The 22,327-nt window shown below is 44.3% G+C and overlaps 1 protein-coding gene across 3 annotated transcripts in view; it reads right to left on the bottom strand.

Moving 5' to 3' along the window:
- Positions 1-2,474: 2,474 nt before the first annotated feature.
- The window catches only part of fli1rs (Fli-1 proto-oncogene, ETS transcription factor-related sequence), a 45,664-nt gene continuing 25,811 nt past the window's right edge, over positions 2,475-22,327 (bottom strand). For 2 of the 3 annotated variants that reach the window (XM_061881926.1, XM_061881928.1), the window contains exons 2-10: positions 19,573-19,763; positions 19,219-19,385; positions 14,904-15,107; positions 14,586-14,675; positions 8,305-8,373; positions 8,153-8,212; positions 7,697-7,744; positions 7,433-7,519; positions 2,475-4,291 (exon numbers count right to left, since the gene is read on the bottom strand). In XM_061881926.1, the coding sequence (XP_061737910.1) occupies positions 3,768-4,291; positions 7,433-7,519; positions 7,697-7,744; positions 8,153-8,212; positions 8,305-8,373; positions 14,586-14,675; positions 14,904-15,107; positions 19,219-19,385; positions 19,573-19,763 (1,440 nt within the window). In that variant the 3' untranslated portion in view covers positions 2,475-3,767. The remainder of the gene's footprint in view (positions 4,292-7,432; positions 7,520-7,696; positions 7,745-8,152; positions 8,213-8,304; positions 8,374-14,585; positions 14,676-14,903; positions 15,108-19,218; positions 19,386-19,572; positions 19,764-22,327) is intronic. The other variant, XM_061881929.1, reaches the window with a different exon arrangement.

Here is a 22,327-nt window from a genome sequence, read left to right as displayed (position 1 = left end):
GTTAATCATGGAACTGGCACCAAATGTTATTAAAAAAAAAATATTGATTTTGTTTTGAGAATCTATTCTGAACCGAATCGTGACGCCTAAGAATCGAATTGAATCGTGTGGTGCCCAAGATTTCTTAACCCTACCAATCGTCCATGAGTGGGACCGGCCAATACTGATCACGTGTATAAAATATAAATGCTTTTAAAGCAGTGGTTTCTCAAACTTTTTTCACAAGTTTCACTTAAGATAGCACTTCTTAAAGTACTAACGTTAAGTACAATAGCGTAGTAGGCCTAAGTATTCATTAAAAATAAGGCAGATATTTATTTAACAAGTATATTTCAATCAATCAACCAATCAAGGTTTACTTATATAGCCCTAAATCACTAGTGTCTCAAACCACTACGACATCCTCGGTAGGCCCACATAAGGGCAAGGAAAACTCACACCCAGTGGGACGTCGGTGACAATGATGACTATGATGACTATTTAATATTTTTGACAACTGTTTCACTAAACACAATTTGGACAGCGGATAACACTCTATCAGTGAGAAACTTATGGCTCCCCAAAATAAAATTATTAACTAAATTTGTATTTCCTTTCATTTTTTCCTTGTCATCAATTGATAAGATATTTCGGATAGTATTTCATGTTTTTTTTTCTTTGTATAGTATCGGACCGGGTCCTATGTTGCATGTTCCACGTGATTTTTTATTTATTTATTTATTTTTTTCCAATGTTTAACAGATATTGTGGTTCCCATTGCTTTGAAGGAACCATTGTTCCCTGGTCTGGTCAAATGCAGAGGACAAATTTCACCACACCTACTACTGTGTGTGTGACAATCATTGGTACTTTAACTTAACTTGACTGTGTTTACATGTGTTCTGCCTGTTGATTGACTGAGAGTGCTGGGAAAGGACGCACCTAAGTGGAAAATGTGGCGAATATTCGGTTCCCACGCGTGTTGAGAAGTGACAAATACGATTTTGGGTTTGACTACTATGGCCTACAGTCGTCTGTAACGACTTCCGTTAAAGGCTAACAAACCTGTGATGTCGGCTCCAGTTTCTTCACTCCAGTATTTAACTAAGCAATTATTTGCCATGCCAATTGGTGGAGCCCACGTACCACAATTTATTCATGGTGAGTGCTATTGACAGTGTAACAATATCGAGCCAATATTTAATATACCTTACTTCCCGATTCTTTTACTATACGCAATTGTTTTATCAAAACAAAGTGGGTAGTCCACGAAACAAAAGTGAAATCTACGATCTACTACGAGTATTTCTTTAAATCCTTGTTTGCTCTGAGTCCTTCCTTGTCCAGGGAATTATACTATTCTTTGAATTTATAAACAAATATCATCTGTCTAATCACTCTGAAAGAGCGATATTAATATATATATATATATATATATAAATATATATATATATACGATATCGACACTACTGACATACGAATTGATCGGCCCACCCCTTACACAGCAACAGACATCGTTATGTTACTTCTCCCGACTTGTTCATTTCCTGTTAAACTTTACTAAAATACTTATTTCTTCTGTTGTTTCAAGCTAGTTTGGCGGCTATTTTAGCAATTAGCTTGTCTTCATTTCTGCTTGTTCTTACTCAGTGTGTGACATGTTAAGCCTCTTTTTCCAGTGGTTATCACAATTGTAAGAAATGTAGATAATTTGCTATATATGAGAAGCATCTCTACATGGTGTATGAACATAAACAGTTAGCTGCTAGCTGCCTCTCTCAGCCAAGGGACCAAAAATACAAGGGACCAAAAATAAAGTATCAACCACAGGGCATCATCTTTTGTTATCGTCATTGAAAAGCGTTAGCATTGGCCAATCACATACTTTTTCGCAGACATTCTCCGATATTAATCATTGGTATGAATCATACAACTCATGATTTATTTAAATTTTAATTCATGGAGGGATGATTAAATTTGGGATCGATTCTTAATTCAACACGATTCTTCCTTGAAACAAATCAACCAATGCAGTATGGATTTCTTTTGTACTATTTATTTATCCAGGAAAGTCATTTTTAGGTTTACAATTCATTATTAAAGGGAGTCCTGCCACAAACATTGAGAGGCAGTGTTACCAACATGTTACAAGTTACCAAATCTCTTGTTTTGGCTGCCAAATGTTGTGTACATGTGACAGTCAGTGCTGAGGTAGCCTCAAAAAACAGACTTTTGAAAAATAAATTAACATTTTGAATCAATTCACAATCAAGATGATTATAAATTGTGATTCGGATGAGAATCGATTTTTTTCCCTGCAACCCAATTGGCCGGTCGATCGGTACATTCCTATTAAACTACATTTATAAAAGTATCTACATTTAAATTTTTTTTGTAACCTTATGCAATCTTTGTGATTTAAAAATGAAGAAAACAATTCTAAAAATGACCACTTTAAACACCACTGTGCTGAATGACGTCAACCAGAGAGTCCATTGTTAGCTACAAAGAACATTTATTAAACTTTACATTGTGAGTAAAAGTTGCTACATGACGGAGATTCTGTACAATTTCTTTTACAAATGCGTGAGTTTTGTCAAAAGTTCCTTCTCCCGAAAACTGCCCGTCTTCCATTATCCAACAAAGTACTTACTTAAACGCAAACTGCCCGTTTTTTGGAATGTTGCCTATCATTCACAATCCCTATGAAAGACAAGACCACAGATATATATTTAGCATTTTAATTTGTTATAATCAGCCTCTTCTAGATGGAGAGTTATCATGCTAATGGGATTAATCCATTTTACCTGTAAATCACTCAAAAAGTGCTTCCTAAAAGCGTCAGTAATACTCCATTTACATGTCATCAACTGAATGTTAACCAAGTAGAAGCAATATTGTTATTTTTAAGCGCTAACGCTTAGGAACTACTTTTTAGCGGTGCATTGATTACAGAGCGCTAACAAGCTTATTCTGCTATATTGACTATATTGATTATATTGAGCTGCTGCATCGCCTCTGAGTTGGTGAAAGTTAATTCTAGATTATAAATCATGCCTCTCACCTGGATAGTAGAAGGTTGTGGGCATAAGCCTAGAAGTTGGCTTCAACTTTGACATCCAACTTAGACCAAGAGATGGCGAGAAAGACCCAAAAAGACACTCATTGGCATCACTATATTTTATTTTAACGCTTTGTCTAGATTATGATTAATTCTTCATCTAAACGGGGAGATATAAACATCCCATCAGTCGGAATCCCGGTGAGAGCAGACATTGCACAGTAAGTTATGGTTTTACTCTATTTGTTGTCTCTCATGATTATTCTTTTTTTTTAGAGCGCTTCATAAGCGCAATAGAGCAACTCTCATTGGCTGCATTGTAAGCTAACTTTTGCAAACGTTTATTTACGAGTTAGAATGCATAGAAAAATAAAAACATTTGTCCTTGTCTCACAAAAGGATGGTGAATGATAGACAAAATTCCAAAAAAGTGCAGTTCATCTCTAAGCAATAGAAACGTGGTTTCCGTAACAGAAAGACACAGTAAATACAATGTGTCATCAATATATTCATAATATTCCCAGAAGAGTATACAGTGCCAAAGCTTGTTTCGGTGTGTCCCCATGTGCACACATATCCTTTTGTCCTTTTAAGACAAAGAATCAGACCACGTCACAGCATCACGGCCCTCATTTCAGACGAGCTTCATCTTAGACGGGCGCTCGCTGAGCTCTAAACTGGAACAGTGGTGCGCTTTGGCCCCTCCCCTTCTGCTCCCCGCGCGTCCTCAGTAGTACGAACTCAGGTGGGAGTGGGTGGCGGGATGCCTGGTCATGGAGGCCCCGGGGTAGATGGGGCTGCTTGGCGAGTTCCAGTATGTGGACGGAGGGCCAAAAAAGTTCCCCGGGGAGACGGGCATGGGCGGCGGGTGGGCCCCCATGAAGTTCATTTTGGGCTGGTGGCTGTGGTAAGGTTGCACGTAAGACATCTCCGTCTGGTATTTGACGATGTTTCCCTCGGCCGCGTGGTTCTGGTGCGTCTGCGAGATGCCCTGGAAGTCGAACTTGTAGGCATAGCGCTTGCCGTGCACTTTGGTCATGATGTTTTTGTCGTAGTAGTAGCGCAGGGCGCGGCTCAGCTTGTCATAGTTCATGTTGGGCTTGCTCTTGCGCTCGCCCCAGCGCTTGGCCACCTCGTCCGGGTCGGTCATCTTGAACTCGCCGTTTGTGCCCTCCCAGGTGATGATGGTGGCGTTGTTGCTGTCGGACAGCAGTTCGAGCAGGAACTGCCACAGCTGGATCTGGCCTGAACCTGCGAGTACGTGGTCAACGTTTCATGTTAGCATTGAAAACATCTTAACTTTCGTCAAGAAGTTTGAATGTTTTCAGATTCTTTCACAAACATGCATGCAAAAGTGATGGAACGGTGAGACGTCTGTAGAGCAGGGGTGTCCAAATTTTTTTTCGACTTGGAAATCTGCCAAGTGTGTAAAAATACAACCTCACCTGCGACAAAGCTCTATTTTCGAGGGTATTCCCCATGTACGCACGCACGTAAACAAACATGATGCTTTTTTTTGCCACACAGCAGAGCGTTGATTGTGGCGTAACAACAATCATTTCTACAAAAATAAAGAACAACCTTCTCGAAGATTTGTAATCAATCAGAAATATCAAGCAGCTCAGAGCCCCAAACGCGGATACGTGTGGAGAGAGTGTTTTGCATATTACCCATCGTACATTGTAGTGGTCTTACTGTATATGGGTGTACTTTTTTTAACTATGTATGGTGCTTGGACATGTTTTATAACAGGGGTGTCAAACTCAAATACAGAGTGGGCCAAAATTTAAAACCGAACAAATTAACCTTATAATATGGACCCAAACAAGTTTTGCATTGAATCTTTAACAAACAAGGCTTACAGTATATAACTTTATAGTGACATGCAAAATCAAATTTCAAATAATAATAATTAAACAATATCAATGGCATATCAAATAAAATGTAAATAAAAATGTAATGCCTCTTTTTGGCGGCGAGGTTGAGATGGACGGGCTTTGGTGATAGCGGGGGGTGTATATTGTAGCGTCCCAGAAGAGTTAGTGCTGCAAGGGGTTATGGGTATTTGTTCTGTTGTGTTTATGTTGTGTTACGGTGCAGATGTTCTCCCGAAATGTGTCATTCTTGTTTGGTGTGGGTTCACAGTGTGATGCATATTTGTAACAGTGTTAAAGTTGTTTATATGGCCACCCTCAGTGTGACCTGTATAGCTGTTGACCAAGTATGCGTTGCATTCACTTGTGTGTGTGTATAAGCCGCATATATTATGTGACTGCGCCGGCACGCTGTTTATATGGAGGAAAAGCGGACGTGGCGACAGGTTGTAGAGAACGCCAAAGGCGATGCCTTTAAGGCCCACCCCCAATATTGTTGCCCGGGATGAAATTTGGGAGGGGCACTGTACTTTGGGAGTCTTCCGGGAAAATCAGGAGGGTTAGCAAGTAAAAGTATTAGCGGTGAATGCGGTGTTACAGCGGCGGGCCAGCTCTAATTTTAATTTGATATTGCCTCAAGGGCCAAATTAAATTACACGGCGGGCCAAATTTGGCCCGCGGGCCAGAGTTTGACACCCACGTTTTATAATGTCCACAAAGTTCAATGAGCAGGTTGTGTGTTGAATATCTGTGTTTATTACGGTTTATACGAGGATGTCGTAGTGGTTTGTGCAGCTCTTCGAGACACTAGTGATTTAGGGCTATATAAGTAAACATTGATTGATTGATTGATATGCACCATGAGTGGGAAAGGGTGTTTGGATTGTGTCATATAAATTAATACTGTGCTCTACACTGGTCAAAAGAAAAGTAGTGGTTGTTTACCAAGTGCATCTGCCTCACAATACGAAGGTCCTTAGTAGTCCTGGGTTCAATCCCGGGCTAGGGATCTTTCTGTGCAGAGTTTGCATGTTCTCCCGTGACTGCGTGGGTTCCCTACGGGTACTCCGGCTTCCTCCCACCTCCAAAAATAGGTGGATAGGTTAGATTGATTGGCAACACTAAATTGGCCCTAGTGTGTGAATGTTGTCTGTCTATCTGTGTTGGCCCTGTGATGAGGAGGCGACTTGTCCAGGGTGTACGCCGCCTTCCGACTGAATGCAGCTGAGATAGGCACCAGCGGCCCCAAAAGGGAATATGCGGTAGGAAATGGATGGATGGATGGGTTTTTTACCAGGGCAGCACGGAGGAAGAGGGGTTAGTGCATCTGCCTCACAATACGAAAGGTCCTGAGTAGTCCTTGGTTCCATACCAGGCTCAGGATCTTTCTGTGTGGAGTTTGCATGCCCTCCCCATGACTGCGTGGGTTCCCTCCGGGTACTCCGGCTTCCTCCCACCTCCAAAGACATGCACCTGGGGATAGGTTGATTGGCAACACTAAATTGGCCCTAGTGTGTGAATGTGAGTGTGAATGTTGTCTGTCTATCTGTTAGCCCTGCGATGAGGTGGCGACTTTTCAAGGGTGTACCCCGCCTTCCGCCCGATCGTAGCTGAGATAGGCACCAGCGCCCCCCGCCACCCCACAAGAAATAAGCGGTAGAAAATGGATGGATGGATGGGTAGTTTACCAAATTTACTAATGTTGTCCATGAGATGTCGTCGTCCATCTATCCATCCATTTACTACCGCTTGTCCCGTTCGGGGTCGCTGGGGTGCTGGAGGCCATCTCAGCTGCATTTGGGCGAAAGAGTGTTGCCAATCAATCTATCCCCAGGTGCATGGCTTTGGAGGTGGGAGGAAGCTGGAGTACCCGGAGGGAACCCACGCAGTCACAGGGAGAACATGCAAACTCCACACAGAAAGATCCCGAGCCCGGGATTGAACTCAGGGCTACTTAGGACCTTCGTATTGTGAGGCAGATGCACTAACCCCTCTCCACCATGCTGAGATGTCGTCGATTAGCCTGACAGGCCGGAATTCTTCAACGTGTGAAGTTTCTCGGGTTAGACTGAAAACGCCAGCAGTTCGTACTTGGCCCAGCCTGTGGTTTGGACACCCCTGCTCTAGAGCATAGAATTTATTAGCACCTAATGTGAAAAAAAACGTCATGTCCCTGACTTCAATACTCGACTTTTAAACGAAGCGCCACTCCAACGCTATTTTTTGAAGTTGCGTCATGGAGGAAAAACCTCCTTTTTCATGGACATGGTACCGCCTTTGAACTGCCCCTGATCCGTGTATACGGCCACCACTTGATAAAAGAATAAAACAGGCTTCACGACACATCTTAAACGCAGCCATGAGCTCTGCCAACTATGCGTCTTCCAGCTTAAGACATGGGAGCCACAAGTTCTATCATTTTAGTTTTCCTTCAGCCAACGATGCCAAACTAGCACAATGGCCAAACAAATGGGACCTTTTCACTGTGTGGCTCGGAGGAAGTGAAGATGCAACCTACCCACAGGCCTTTGGGCGCTGAGGTCAGGCAACTTGTACGAACTTTGCTTGCCTGTTCGGTTCTTGGACGAGCCGACGGCTTGGCCTTCTGTGAGGAAACAGCGAGGCAAACGGTCACGGACTTGGTCTCTGCTGACACGACCGGGCTTGGCGATAACTTTTGTCTCCCAGCTTTCGCTCGTTTTTGCGCTCATGTTGCCAACACAGACAGTGTAAAGGCCTCATTTGATTTGTGTCACCCACTCATTCGGTTATAGATTCCTACCTGGGTTTGCTAGACGGCTGCTTAGCGGCCCCAATGTTTGGTAAGGGTCTGTAAAGAAGAAAAACACACGTTACTCATTTAATCATGTCTTTACTGGATGTTTTTGCTCACAGGCACACTGCAGGTGTTTAGTTCATGAACCTATAAAGTTGGTATGGTATCCATTGCCACCCCTAAAATCCAGTATGTACCTTTGTAGCATGTTAGTATCTCTTAAAAGCTATATTTCAAATGCTTTTGTGTCAGACCACATAGTTTCATTGTTACTTTAGCAATAACTGCTCTTTTTGGGCGCTGGAGCCTATCTCAGCTACAACTGGGCGGAAGGCGAGTACACACTGGACAAGTCGCGACCCCGAAAGGAATAAGCGGTAAAAAGTGGATGGATGGATCCACTTTTTGGGTTTGAGGGTTTTTTTTTCATAAGATCAGAAGTGTGTTAGTTGTATCCGTCACCTTGGACAATTCTTGGAGCAGGCTCCGTCACTCTGTTGTGTTGGTGCTCCATGGATGAGCCTAAGAAGAGGGAAGACACAAGTGTAGATATTTTCAGGCTGTAGCTAGTGGATATGCAAATGATTGTAGACTAAGAACTTGTAGTTTCTTACCTTTAGGCACTACCGTCATGCTGTTGGCGGGCCAGCTGTTCCTGCGTCCGATCTCTTCAAAACTGCTTTCTGTGCAGAACAGACCATAAGATTAATGTACACAAAACAAGTCATCCACAGACGTGCGGTTGTAAAACAATAGCGAAAATCTTTTGAAGTGGCCATTTAAGACACCGCGTGAAGGAAGTCCCTAAATGGAGAACCAAGACGATAAGAAGTTGGCCACTCAGGAGGGAGGGTCTGGAGATGACCCCTAGTTTCTTAGGTGAGCGTTCTTTTGTTTGGGCTACCTCTGTCTCCACGAGATTGTGAGTTGTGTCCCAGCAGTGCGACCTATAGCCCCCCCCAACGCACACGGTTTCCTCCGCCAGTGCAGCTGCTTCCTGCCTGAAACGGCTTGTTGAGTTTGGGATTCATCAGTTTTGAGGCCGGTGTTGCACCAAGCAACCTCTTTAAACTCATGAGACTTTGTAACATGGATGTGAACTCTGCACATTGTTTCGAGAACCCTCCATCATTCAAACCCGCTTGCTTGTTTGTGATAAACGGCAAACTTAATGAGTCAACTGAGGACCCTTTCACACTGTCTGTGAAAGCTGGCTTTTATTGAGTCGCTGTTCTGTGTAAAAGGAACCGACCGGGAACTGTGGGGACAAAGTCAACTCGGCTATCAGTGGCGGGATGCTGCATTTTTGTTATGGTGCAAAGTTTAACAATCAACACATTAAATACACACTGTTGTGTTGAAAGTAGGGCCATTTTCGAGTAAGGATTTTCATGGACGAATCTGGTTTGGTTGTCGACAATGGGTAAAATATACGGTGTTGCTTTTTTAAGATCTAAGTGGGATCCCTACAAAGAAACACAGGCAAATGTAGTACTGTACACTAGTCACTAGATGTCAGTAATTTCACATGGATGTAATAAATAAAAGTACAGTGTTCCTTCCACAGAGCATTCACTCACTTATAATCACTTTCTGCCCTTAAAACACTTTATACACTCTAAAACCAGCATTATTTTAACATGAAAACTTAAAAAGGTTATCAAATCTCAATATACTAAATCATACTTTACAATCTACGTTGTACCGCAGTAAATGACCTGCGAATTGGCGAGGGAACACTGAGCATTCAGCCTTTCATCGAAGAGAACAAAACACACATCTCTTTTGCAATGTTTTCCACCTCAAAGAAACCATTTAATAGACATATATACATATCTATAAAAAAAAAATACCTCATAGAGATTGGATGATTTACTGAGGTCGACTTCCTGGACTAGAGGAAGTAAATGTCGTAAGAGGGTTTCTGTAGGTGATCCTTTGAGGTAGGCCTCCTGCTCGAGCAAACTGGTTGAAGCTACAGCACCGTCCCATAGTGCGCGGTGGCGTCGCAATATCTAGTTCCCACAGTAGTCAATCCCAACATTGAGTACCTAAAAGGCCTACTGAAATGAGATTTTCTTATTTAAATGGGGATAGCAGGTCCATTCTATGTGTCATACTTGATCATTTCGCGATAATGCCATATTTTTGCTGAAAGGATTTAGTAGAGAACATCGAAGATAACGTTCGCAACTTTTGGTGCTCATAAAAAAGCCTTGCCTGTACCGGAAGTAGCAGACGATATGTGCGTGACGTCACGGGTTGTGGAGCTCCTCACATTTGAACACTGTTCACAATCATGGCCACCAGCAGCGAGAGCGATTCGGACCGAGAAAGCGACGATTTCCCCATAATTTGAGCGAAGATGAAAGATTTGTAGATTAGGAAAGTGAGTATGAAGGACTACAAAAAAATTAAATAAAAAAAAAAGACTATACAGTGGGAGCGATTCAGATGTTATTAGACAAATTTACTAGGATAACTCTGGAAAATCCCTTATCTGCTTATTGTGTTACTAGTGTTTTAGTGAGATTCACGGTGGCAGAGGGGTTAGTGCGTCCTGCAGTCCTGGGTTCAAATCCAGGCTCGGGATCTTTCTGTGTGGAGTTTGCATGTTCTCCCCGTGAATGCGTGGGTTCCCTCCGGGTACTCCGGCTTCCTCCCACTTCCAAAGACATGCACCTGGGGATAGGTTGATTGGCAACACTAAATTGGCCCTAGTGTGTGAATGTGAGCGTGAGTGTTGTCTGTCTGTTGGCCCTGCGATGAGGTGGCGACTTGTCCAGGGTGTACGCCGCCTTCCGCCCGATTGTAGCTGAGATAGGCGCCAGCGCCCCCCGCGACCCCGAAAGGGAATAAGCGGTGGGAAATGGATGGATGGATGGATAGCGAGATTATATGGTCGTACCTGTACAACCTGAAGGTCGGCCCAGCACCTTTCTTCACCACCAGTCGACGCCCATTTCTGCCCTTGGGTCCCTCTTCGAAACACGACATTTCGGAATGATAGCTGCATAATACACTGTACTTTGTGTGTGTGGTCCAATCCAACCGTGTTCGCTTGACCGCTCTGTTCCATAGTAAAGCTTCACCGTCATCTTTCGGGAATGTAAACAATGAAACACCGGCTGTGTCTGTGTCGCTAAAGGCGGCCGCAATACACCGCTTCCCACCTACAGCGTTCTTCTTTGACGTCTCCATTATTCATTGAACTAATTGCAAACGATTCAGCAATACAGTGTCAATAATACTGTGGAATTATGCGATGAAAAGACACGACTTATAGCTGTGAACGGTGCTGGAACAAAATGTCCTCTACAATGTCATCATACCGCGACATTTTAGCATGATACTTCCGTGCGAAATTTAAAATTGCAATTTAGTAAACTAAACCGGCCATATTGGCATGTGTTGCAATGTTAATATTTCATCATTGATATATAAACTTTTAGACTGCGTGGTCGGTAGTAGTGGGTTTCAGTATGTCCCTGTGTACAGCATTTGTGTTTGGAAGATGTTCCCGAGATGGCAGACGCAAAGGGCCTCAGGTACTCTTCCGCCTTCCTCACACAGAGGGAGGACGGGTGAATCGATGTTTGACTGCGAGGTTGCTAGTCGAATCAGACTCCCCCAAATCAAATAGTCGACTATTCTAAGACACTCCTACTGTATATGAAAGTGAATGTATTTTTTGTCACATGGCAATATCCTGCTTTGCTAAGTTCTGTGTAAAAGGCCCAAGTTAACAAATGCTGGATTATTTTACAGTTCCAATGCAGAAGTTTGAAAGTGACTGATGGGTCATTGCCAGAAAATACTGTAGTCTAGGCATACCATTTGGACTTAGAACTTATGGCGGTTCTAAAACCGTAAGTTTCCAAATATATCGATAGATGTTTGACTTCCAGTTTCTTGCAAGACTATAGTGCAGTGGTTCTTAACCTTGTTGGAAGTACCGAACCCCACCAGTTTCATATGTGCATTCACCAAACCCTTCTTTAGTGAAAAATAAAATGTGTTTTGTTTTTTTTTCAAATTCAGGACAAAGTTCCAAACCGGTAAGGTTTATTCAGGTGTACTGGAGAGGAGGTTTCGCCGGATAGTCGAACCTCGGATTCAGAAGGAACAGTGTGGTTTTCGTCCTGGTCGTGGAACTGTGGACCAGCTCTGTACTCTCGGCAGGGTTCTTGAGGGTGCATGGGAGTTTGCCCAACCAGTCTACATGTGCTTTGTGGACTTGGAGAAGGCATTTGACCGTGTCCCTCGGGAAGTCCTGTGGGGAGTGCTCAGAGAGTATGGGGTATCGGACTGTCTTATTGTGGCGGTCCGTTCCCTGTGTGATCAGTGTCAGAGCTTGGTCCGCATTGCTGGCAGTAAGTCGGACACATTTCCAGTGAGGGTTGGACTCCGCCAAGGCTGTCCTTTGTCTCCGATTCTGTTCATAACTTTTATGGACAGAATTTCTAGGCGCAGCCAAGGCGTTGAGGGGATCCGGTTTGGTGGCCACGGGATTAGGTCTCTGCTTTTTGCAGATGATGTAGTCCTGATGGCTTCATCTGGCCGGGATCTTCAGCTCTCACTGGATCGGTTCGCAGCCGAGTGTGAAGCGACCGAAATGAGAATCAGCACCTCCAAGTCCGAGTCCATGGTTCTCGCCCGGAAAAGGGTGGAGTGCCATCTCCGGGTTGGAGAGGAGACCCTGCCCCAAGTGGAGGAGTTCAAGTACCCTGGAGTCTTGTTCACGAGTGAGGGAAGAGTGGATCGTGAGATCGACAGGTGGATCGGTGCGGCGTCTTCAGTAATGCGGACTTTGTATCGATCCGTTGTGGTGAAGAAGGAGCTGAGCCGGAAGGCAAAGCTCTCAATTTACCGGTCGATCTACGTTCCCATCCTCACCTATGGTCATGAGCTCTGGGTCATGACCGAAAGGATAAGATCACGGGTACAAGCGGCCGAAATGAGTTTCCTCCGCCGTGTGGCGGGGCTCTCCCTTAGAGATAGGGTGAGAAGTTCTGCCATCCGGGAGGAACTCAACGTAAAGCCGCTGCTCCTCCACATCGAGAGGAGCCAGATGAGGTGGTTTGGGCATCTGGTCAGGATGCCACCCGAACGCCTCCCTAGGGAGGTGTTTAGGGCACGTCCAACTGGTAGGAGGCCACGGGGAAGACCCAGGACACGTTGGGAAGACTATGTCTCCCGGCTGGCCTGGGAACGCCTCGGGATCCCCCGGGAATAGCTAGACGAAGTGGCTGGAGAGAGGGAAGTCTGGGCTTCCCTGCTTAGGCTGCTCCCCCCCCAACCCGACCTCGGATAAGCGGAAGATGATGGATGGATGGATGGATGGACAAAGTTCTATGTTTTTTGGTAACACTTTAGTATGTGGAACATATTCTAAGTACCGTATGTTTTGGAGTATAAGTGGCTCCGGGGTATAAGTCGCACCTACCAAAAATGCATAATAAAGAAGGGGAAAAAAACATATATAAGTCGCACTGGAGTATAAGTCGCATTTTTTGGGGAAATTTATTTGATAAAACCCAACACCAAGAATCGACATTTGAAAGGCAATTTAAAATAAATAAAGAATAGTGAACAACAGGCTGAATAAGTGTACGTTATATGAGGCTTAAATAACCAACTGGGAAGGTGCCTGGTATGTTAACGTAACATATTATGGTAAGAGTCATTGAAATAACTATAACATATAGAACATGCTATACGTTTACCAAACAATCTGTCACTCCTAATCGCTAAATCCCATGAAATCTTATACGTCTAGTCTCTTACGTGAATGAGCTAAATAATATTATTTGATATTTTACGGTAATGTGTTAATAATTTCACACATAAGTCGCACCCCCGGCCAAACTATGAAAAAAACTGCGACTTATAGTCCGAAAAAATACAGTAACAAAGACTTAATTTCGAGTTATTTGGACACTAGGGGAACATATTTTAAGTAATAAAGACTTAATTGAGAGTTGGTTAGGATTAGGGTCAAGGTTAGAGGGTCAGGCCATGCCGAATAAGGCATTAATAAGAACTTAATGACTAGTTAAGCGCCAATATGTTACTAATTTGCATGTTAATAAGCACCTATATTAATAGTGAATATGTTCCCCGTATTAAAGTGTTACCATGTTTTTTTTACTGGTGCACAAAATGAACCGTGCATGAACATCACCTTGTTCAAACAACAAAACCAACACGGTGCATAAACTCCCAACAAATTACACACCTGCAAATCAGTCAGCTGTCGCCGTATCCGTAATACGCCAATAGAGAGAAGTTTGTATTTACACGATGAGTCGGGTGTGTTTTGACCTCCGCCGAACCCCTAGGGTTCGATCGAACCCTCGTTAAGAACCACTGCTATAGTGCTTTTGGACTTTTGTTTCCAATCCCGATTTCCACAGAGACTGAAGCATGTGTAGAAAACCAGAGCCCATTAAACAGAAATTACTTATGCTTGATTATTGGGGCGGTATAGCTCGGTTGGTAGAGTGGCCGTGCCAGCAACTTGAGGGTTGCAGGTTCGATTTCCGCTTCGGTCATCCTTGTCACTGCCGTTGTGTCCTTGGGCAAGACACTTTACCCACCTGCTCCCAGTGCCACCCACACTGGTTTGAATGTAATTTAGATATTGGATTTCACTATGTAAAGCTTTTTGAGTCACTAGAGAAAAAGCGCTATATAAATATAATTCACTTCACTATTTAATATCCAGTCAATTAGTCATGCGGTAGGTATTATTCTGATTATTAGACGATTGATCACCGTCAGATTAAAGCATTAGGTTTTACCAGTTTTGATTCAGTCGATTTGAATGCAATGTAGTTATCGCAGGAAACATACCGACTGACATCACAGGTTGATTGTTGTCCTTGGAACTCACCTGCTTTCACCTGGAGTCGGGGTTGAGGTGGTGGGACTGGCGGCGGTGTGTTGTTGGAGGGAGTCGTGGAGTACGAGAAAGTAGGGCTACCTGGAGGAAAGACGGAGACTAGAGTCACTCTTATGGCGTCCTACCGTTTTTGTGATCAGAACACAGGTCGCAGTTTTCTCCCCAAAGCAACTGCGTGAGATTCCCCGTAAAATACATATTAGTTATTGATCAGCAGACTTTCATGTGAAAAGAAGTTTCAAGCATCAAAATAGTTTAGAGTTTTTTATGTTCACTAAAAATAGGCTAGGAGGATAGGCGTTGCCTTACTCTGCCGGAGGTAATTGAGGTGCGAGAGCAGGATGTCTGCGTTGTAGGCGGACGTGAGATGCATCATGTCCTCTTTGGTCAGCTTGCACAGGGCCTTGCCGTCCAGTGCCTGGAAGAGCATGACGTCTACTTCCTCCAGTACGTACTCTTTAATGGCCCAGTCCAGCCACTGACGCACATGGTCTTGAGTCCAAACCTCGGGATCTGGAAAAGATAGTTCACACTGATTTCTTATGCAAGGGAATTTGCTGACAATCTAAATCATATCTGTATTCAACACGGTAGTGCTGGGGGTTCCAACCGTTTTGGAACTCGGGGCCGAACTTTTCCAGTACAGGGGAACCGGGGCCCACTTTTATATTAACACTGAATTAGTCATCTGACTCTTGATTTTAATGGCAGTCAATTATTATATCTAACCTACTGACAGTTAAATGGGATAAAACTTTTCAAATGATATGAAAGCATGTGTTAATCACAAAGACTTTTATGAAGGCTTAGGTCATCCTGATTACAAAAAAATAAAGAATATTAAAAAAGGGACTTGTAAAAACTGATGAAAAATTAAATCCATCGGGGGCGGTACCTCTGGATTGGCAGACCGGGGTGGTGGTTCCTCTCTCTATGAAGGCGGACCGGAGGGTGTGTTCCAACTATCGTGGGATCACACTCCTCAGCCTTCCCGGTAAGGTTTATTCAGGTGTACTGGAGAGGAGGCTTCGCCGGATAGTCGAACCTCGGATTCAGGAGGAACAGTGTGGTTTTCGTCCTGGTCGTGGAACTGTGGACCAGCTCTATACTCTCGGCAGGGTTCTTGAGGGTGCATGGGAGTTTGCCCAACCAGTCTACATGTGCTTTGTGGACTTGGAGAAGGTATTCGACCGTGTCCCTCGGGAAGTCCTGTGGGGAGTGCTCAGAGAGTATGGGGTACCGGACTGTCTTATTGTGGCGGTCCGCTCCCTGTATGATCAGTGTCAGAGCTTGGTCCGCATTGCTGGCAGTAAGTCGGACACGTTTCCAGTGAGGGTTGGACTCCGCCAAGGCTGTCCTTTGTGACCGATTCTGTTCATAACTTTTATGGACAGAATTTCTAGGCGCAGCCAAGGCGTTGAGGGGATCCGGTTTGGTGGCCACGGGATTAGGTCTCTGGTTTTTGCAGATGATGTAGTCCTGATGGCTTCATCTGGCCGGGATCTTCAGCTCTCACTGGATCGGTTCGCAGCCGAGTGTGAAGCGACCGGAATGAGAATCAGCACCTCCAAGGTCCATGGTTCTCGCCCGGAAAAGGGTGGAGTGCCATCTCCGGGTTGGGGAGGAGACCCAGCCCCAAGTGGAGGAGTTCAAGTACCTAGGAGTTTTGTTCACGAGTGGGGGAAGAGTGGATCGTGAGATCGACAGGCGGATCGGTGCGGCGTCTTCAGTAATGCGGACGTTGTATCGATCCGTTGTGGTGAAGAAGGAGCTGAGCCGGAAGGCAAAGCTCTCAATTTACCGGTCGATCTACGTTCCCATCCTCACCTATGGTCATGAACTTTGGTGTCATGACCGAAAGGATAAGATCACGGGTACAAGCGGCCGAAATGAGTTTCCTCCGCCGGGTGGCGGGGCTCTCCCTTAGAGATAGGGTGAGAAGCTCTGCCATCCGGGAGGAACTCAAAGTAAAGCCGCTGCTCCTCCAGATGAGGTGGCTCGGGCATCTGGTCAGGATGCCACCCGAACGCCTCCCTAAGGAGGTGTTTAGGGCACGTCCAACCGGTAAGAGGCCCGGGGAAGACCCAGGACACGTTGGGAAGACTATGTCTCCCGGCTGGACTGGGAACGCCTCGGGATCCCCCGGGAAGAGCTAGACGAAGTGGCTGGGGAGAGGGAAGTCTGGGCTTCCCTGCTTAGGCTGCTGCCCCCTCGACCCGACCTCGGATAAGCGGAAGATGATGGATGGATGGATGTTACTAAAATTAAAGTACAAATACAGCTTCACCACTTTAATCATGATTTTACTTATTAAACTTTTGCTCCAAGCTTATTTGTTTGATTTTGTCATTATTGCCACACGTGGTGGAAAAGTGTATTATAACTAAATAGCGCTGTGGCCCTTATGGACCACAGCTGAGAAACACCCCAACAATGGAATCAGGCCCTATGGTTAAGAAACACTAGTAGTGTACACATAGCAAAGTACGGTTTATTATTTTAATACATTATGCTTAGGTCAGGCGTCTTTATGTTTGACATTTTCCAGCAAGTCAAGAAAAACATAATACAAAAAGAGCAAGAATAAAGAAACTAATAAATGGGTACACATTTAAAAATACGCATTCATTGTAGGTTTTATTTGAACAACTTTCCAAAACAAAAAAAGCTAAAAAAAAAAAGGCAAAACAGATACAAGACAAATGCATTATAGTTTGTATCCTAGGAAGAATACCTACTGTAGCTTTAAAAAAAAAATTTAATCGTACATGAGATAATAATAACTTGCAAGATTACTTTAATTTATTTGAACTTGTTATTTTAGGAGCACCGCGATGAGGTGGCGACTTGTCCAGGGTGTACGCCGCCTTCTGCCCGATTGTAGCTGAGATAGGCACCAGCGACCCCAAAGGGAATAAGCAGTAGAAAATGAATGGATTGATAGATTTTAGGAGCATTTAAATGTATTTTATAGACACACAAAATCAATGAGACTTGAAACTGTTGATTGAACTATTGATTTATTGTACTGGCCTCTCAATTGTCTTATGCTGTCATCTTGGTGAATATATGTTTGTTCTCACTGATGTGTACTTTGTAAAAAAAGTACAATGATCATAAATGAACGATAAAGTGAGGAGAGTGACCACTGCTGTCTTAAATGCTAACTGCAGGCCTATCGGAGGCAGAAATCTACACTGATTTTTAATCGTCCTCACACAAAAGCCTAAATTGGAGTTATATTTCATATCTTAAAATTGACCACGATGCCCAGAAAGATGACGTGTCAGTGTACCGACTCAGGAAGGGGGAGGCTCATTTCCAGGAGCCAAACAATGGGCGCACCATTTGTTGCCCGTAATAATAGACTGGAGTAAGGGCTCTGTATATAACACGGACTTCTGTGTGTGGCAATATCCTATGTGGAATAAAGCAATAACCGCTTATTCACCGGCCGGTCTCGTCAAATTCCACCGAGACCTGAATGGTACAATACAATCTTGCCGATTGTATTGTACCGTATGTCCCGGCAAGAAATCTGCGTTCAAAAGACTCCGGCTTATTAGTGATTCCTAGAGCCCAAAAAAAGTCTGCGGGCTATAGAGCGTTTTCCGTTCGGGCTCCAGTACTCTGGAATGCCCTCCCGGTAACAGTTCGAGATGCTACCTCAGTAGAAGCATTTAAGTCTCACCTTAAAACTCATCTGTATACTCTAGCCTTTAAATAGACCTCCTTTTTAGACCAGTTGATCTGCCGCTTCTTTTCTTTCTCCTATGTCCCCTCCTCCCTTGTGGAGGGGGTCCGCTCCGATGACCATGGATGAAGTACTGGCTGTCCAGAGTCGAGACCCAGGATGGACCGCTCGTCGGGACCCAGGATGGACCGCTCGCCTGTATCGGTTGGGGACATCTCTACGCTGCTGATCCGCCTCCGCTTGAGATGGTTTCCTGTGGACGGGACTCTCGCTGCTGTCTTGGATCCGCTTGAACTGAACTCTCGCGGCTGTGTTGGAGCCACTATGGATTGAACTTTCACAGCATCATGTTAGACCCGCTCGACATCCATTGCTTTCGGTCCCCTAGAGGGGGGGGGGGGGGGGGGGTTGCCCACATCTGAGGTCCTCTCCAAGGTTTCTCATAGTCAGCATTGTCACTGGCGTCCCACTGGATGTGAATTCTCCCTGCCCACTGGGTGTGAGTTTTCCTTGCCCTTTTGTGGGTTCTTCCGAGGATGTTGTAGTCGTAATGATTTGTGCAGTCCTTTGAGACATTTGTGATTTGGGGCTATATAAATAAACATTGATTGATTGATTGATTGAAAGATCCACGACCATGTTCTGGAGTGACTCACTCAAACAAGCAAGCGACCACTTGGTTGTAAATAGCTGATAATGACCTCCAAACACTCATTCAGCCAAAACTGTCTGTAGGCATTGAATAAGTGTTGACGTTAATGTCTGCAGTGTTCTTATAGCACTACAACCAGGCCATGTTTTTCTTTGCAATTACGGTTTCAGTTACCGTGAGACTTTGGCCATTACTTATTCTAGCACTACTGTTGTAGTGGCTGACCAATCGTACCCTGGGGAAAGAGAACTTTAGTAACGGCCAGGTTGTTTGCTAACCTGCTGGCACAATGACCCGCTTCTCCTCAGTGGTGCTGCTGGGCGGGGTCGCATTGTGCGGGCTGACACGGGGCTCCGTGTACGAGGTCTGGTACGCCGTGGTGACTCCGTCGTTGCTCATGTGTCTGGAGCGTTTTGTGACGCTGCAGTCCACCGGGGACCCGTGGCTGCAACACAGGGAGGACAGAAGGTTATGGTGCTCTTTTTAGCATGTTTCCCACCTAATACCTTAGATCCTTACAGGTATGGACTTAACCGTCACTGATGTGTCCTAAACACTGTCTGTAAAAGTAATCTAGGATATTTAAATTGGCAAATAAGATTGATTAATCGACATTGTGTTTCCTCACTCACTTGCTTCCATTGACGTGCTCGCCTCTCTTGCCGGGGTTTTGCGGCGCCGCGGACACCCAGTCGGGCTCGGGGCTCTGCTTGGACACGTGGCTGTACCCGCCTGGCGAATTGATCTCTGTCTTCATGTGCATAGCCGCCGTGTAGGACGTCTCGTATATGGGCTGGTCCTCACTCACCACAGACAGTGCTTCCTGTTCGACACAAAACGCAACATGGGTCCGTGTTTGCCACCGACCCCTCGTAAACTACTAAACGCAGAGTGAGCGGCATACAAAAGAAACAACCCTGATGGGTTTTAACTTTGCCCTGGGTCCGAAAATGTTGGCCGTCATAACCGTTTGGAAAAACATCAGTAGGTTCTCATGAACTACGCAATATGGCACTGACTGCTTTTGAGTGGTCCGCATCAGCAGCTTTACTGACGCCTGCATCACCTTTTAAAGTTTTGATGAACAGTTATGGCCACTATACAAATATGTTGCTATAAGATTCTTTGAATACCTGGGCATATATTCATAAAGATTCTGCGAATCCTCTCCGAGAGCTCTTAACTTGAACTAAAAACTCCTAGCGAGGAGTCTTAGCTTAGGAGAGATTCTAGAACGTTCTCAGAGAACTCTGAGAGTGGAATGGACCGAAACTCCTATCTTAGTGAGGCGGTGTGGTTGACCCTATTGCAAAGTATGAGTCATCATCTTAAATGTCGTTTTTGGTTGATCCTAAAAGCCAGATAAAAAATGTAGTTATGGTTATAATGAGCTCTGGATGAACCCTCGAATTGAATCTCTTCTTATGAAGACAGTGACTGTAAATTATATTTTACATAAAAGAAAATATATGGTAAATGAATTGTAAGCTGTACTTTGAAATTATCCTACAAAATGTGTGAAAACTTGGGCCCACTCGCAGAGTGTTTATAGTCATGCTCATACCATACATTTGATCCCCAAAGCCCAAAAAAAGTCTGCGGGCTGTAGAGCTTTTTCATTTCGGGCTCCAGTACTCTGGAATGCCCTCCCGGTAACAGTTCGAGATGCTACCTCAGTAGAAGCATTTAAGTCTCACCTTAAAACTTTTTTGTATACTCTAGCCTTTAAATAGACTTCCTTTTTAGACCAGTTGATCTGCCGTTTCTTTTCTTTTTCTTCTATGTCCCACTCTCCTTTGTGGAGGGAGTCCGGTCCGATCCGGTGGCCATGTACTGCTCGCCTGTGTATCGGCTGGGGACATCTCTGCGCTGCTGATCAGCCTCCGCTTGGGATGGTTTCCTGCTGGCTCCGCTGTGAACGGGACTCTCGCTGCTGTGTTGGATCCGCTTTGGACTGGACTCTCGCGACTGTGTTGGATCCATTATGGATTGATCTTTCACAGTATCATGTTCTCATAGTCATCATTGTCACCGACGTCCCACTGGGTCATTATTGTCACCGATGTCCCACTGGGTGTGAGTTTTCCTTGCCCTTATGTGGGCCTACCGAGGATGTCGTAGTGGTTTGTGCAGCCCTTTGAGACACTAGTGATTTAGGGCTATATAAGTAAACATTGATTGATTGATTGATACCACTGTCCTCCAGTGTTTAGAGAATACCTGTCCTGCCTCTTCTGGAACTCCTAAGCCGCTTATAAGTCACCTTCTTCACTCTTAACAGATATCATCTTATGAACTCTTAAGAGCTAGGATTCTTTAGGAATCGCTTTTATCTTTACTAGGATCTACTCCATGAAATTCCAAGAAAACATCATGATTCTAAGAGATCTCACCTAAGCAACTCTCTTAAGAGCTAGAATTATTTAGGAATAGCTTCTATTGTTACTAGGATCTACTCCAGGGAATTCCAAGAAAACATCATGATTCTAAAAGATCTCACCTTAGGAACTCTCTTAAGAGCTATGATTCTTTAAAAAATAGCTTTTATCTTTACTAGGATCTACTCTTCTCTTTTAGATGAAATTCTAAGATAAGGTCATGATTCTAATATTTTTCCTAGAACTTCACAACCAGGAGCAACTCTTTGCACCAAGAATCTTTAGGAATACGGACCCTGTTCTTACCCTACCCCAGAACCAATCATAAAAAAGTTAAAGTACCAATGATTGTCACACACACTAGGTGTGGTGAAATGTGTCCTCTGCATTTGACCCATTACCCTTAATCACCCCCTGATTTAACCCCCAATTCCAACCCTTGATGCTGAGTGCCAAGCAGGGAGGTAATGGGTCCCATTTTTAAACTCTTTGGTATGACTCGACCGGGGTTAGAACTCCCAAACTACCGATCTCAGGGCTGACACTCTAACCACTAGGCCACTGAGTCGATTATGGCACAATCTCAGTCAAGTCATCCACTTTCAATGCATTCGGAAGTTTGTTGGGGGCCATGTTGGAAGGCCTGCAGAGGGCGAGGGTGTTTCTAATCAGAACAAAATGCACAATGACACAATTAACGGATTTTAGTCAACGAACTAAAACAAGACAAAAATTTAATCAAATTTAATTTTGTCTTGGAGATAGGTGGGGAAAGTTTGGAATATATACAACCACAGCTCTTTAACAGCATGCATATGAAAGAAGGGCTGCACATTAATTTCAAACGAGAGTAAAATAAGATTAATATTTCACCGACAAAACACAAATGTATGTTTTTGCATGTTCCACAACGTAATATGTGCACACCTGGGAGAAAGTGAAGAGGACACGTTTGGTTTTTGATGCTATGATATCATAAACGGACAAGTCTGTTAACTGTAAGTGAAAG

This window comes from Nerophis ophidion, linkage group LG21, assembly GCF_033978795.1.
Source record: "Nerophis ophidion isolate RoL-2023_Sa linkage group LG21, RoL_Noph_v1.0, whole genome shotgun sequence".
Lineage (NCBI taxonomy): Eukaryota > Metazoa > Chordata > Actinopteri > Syngnathiformes > Syngnathidae > Nerophis > Nerophis ophidion.
The sequence above is the reverse complement of the archived record's forward strand: the minus strand, read 5'-3'. Positions and strand labels throughout refer to the sequence as shown.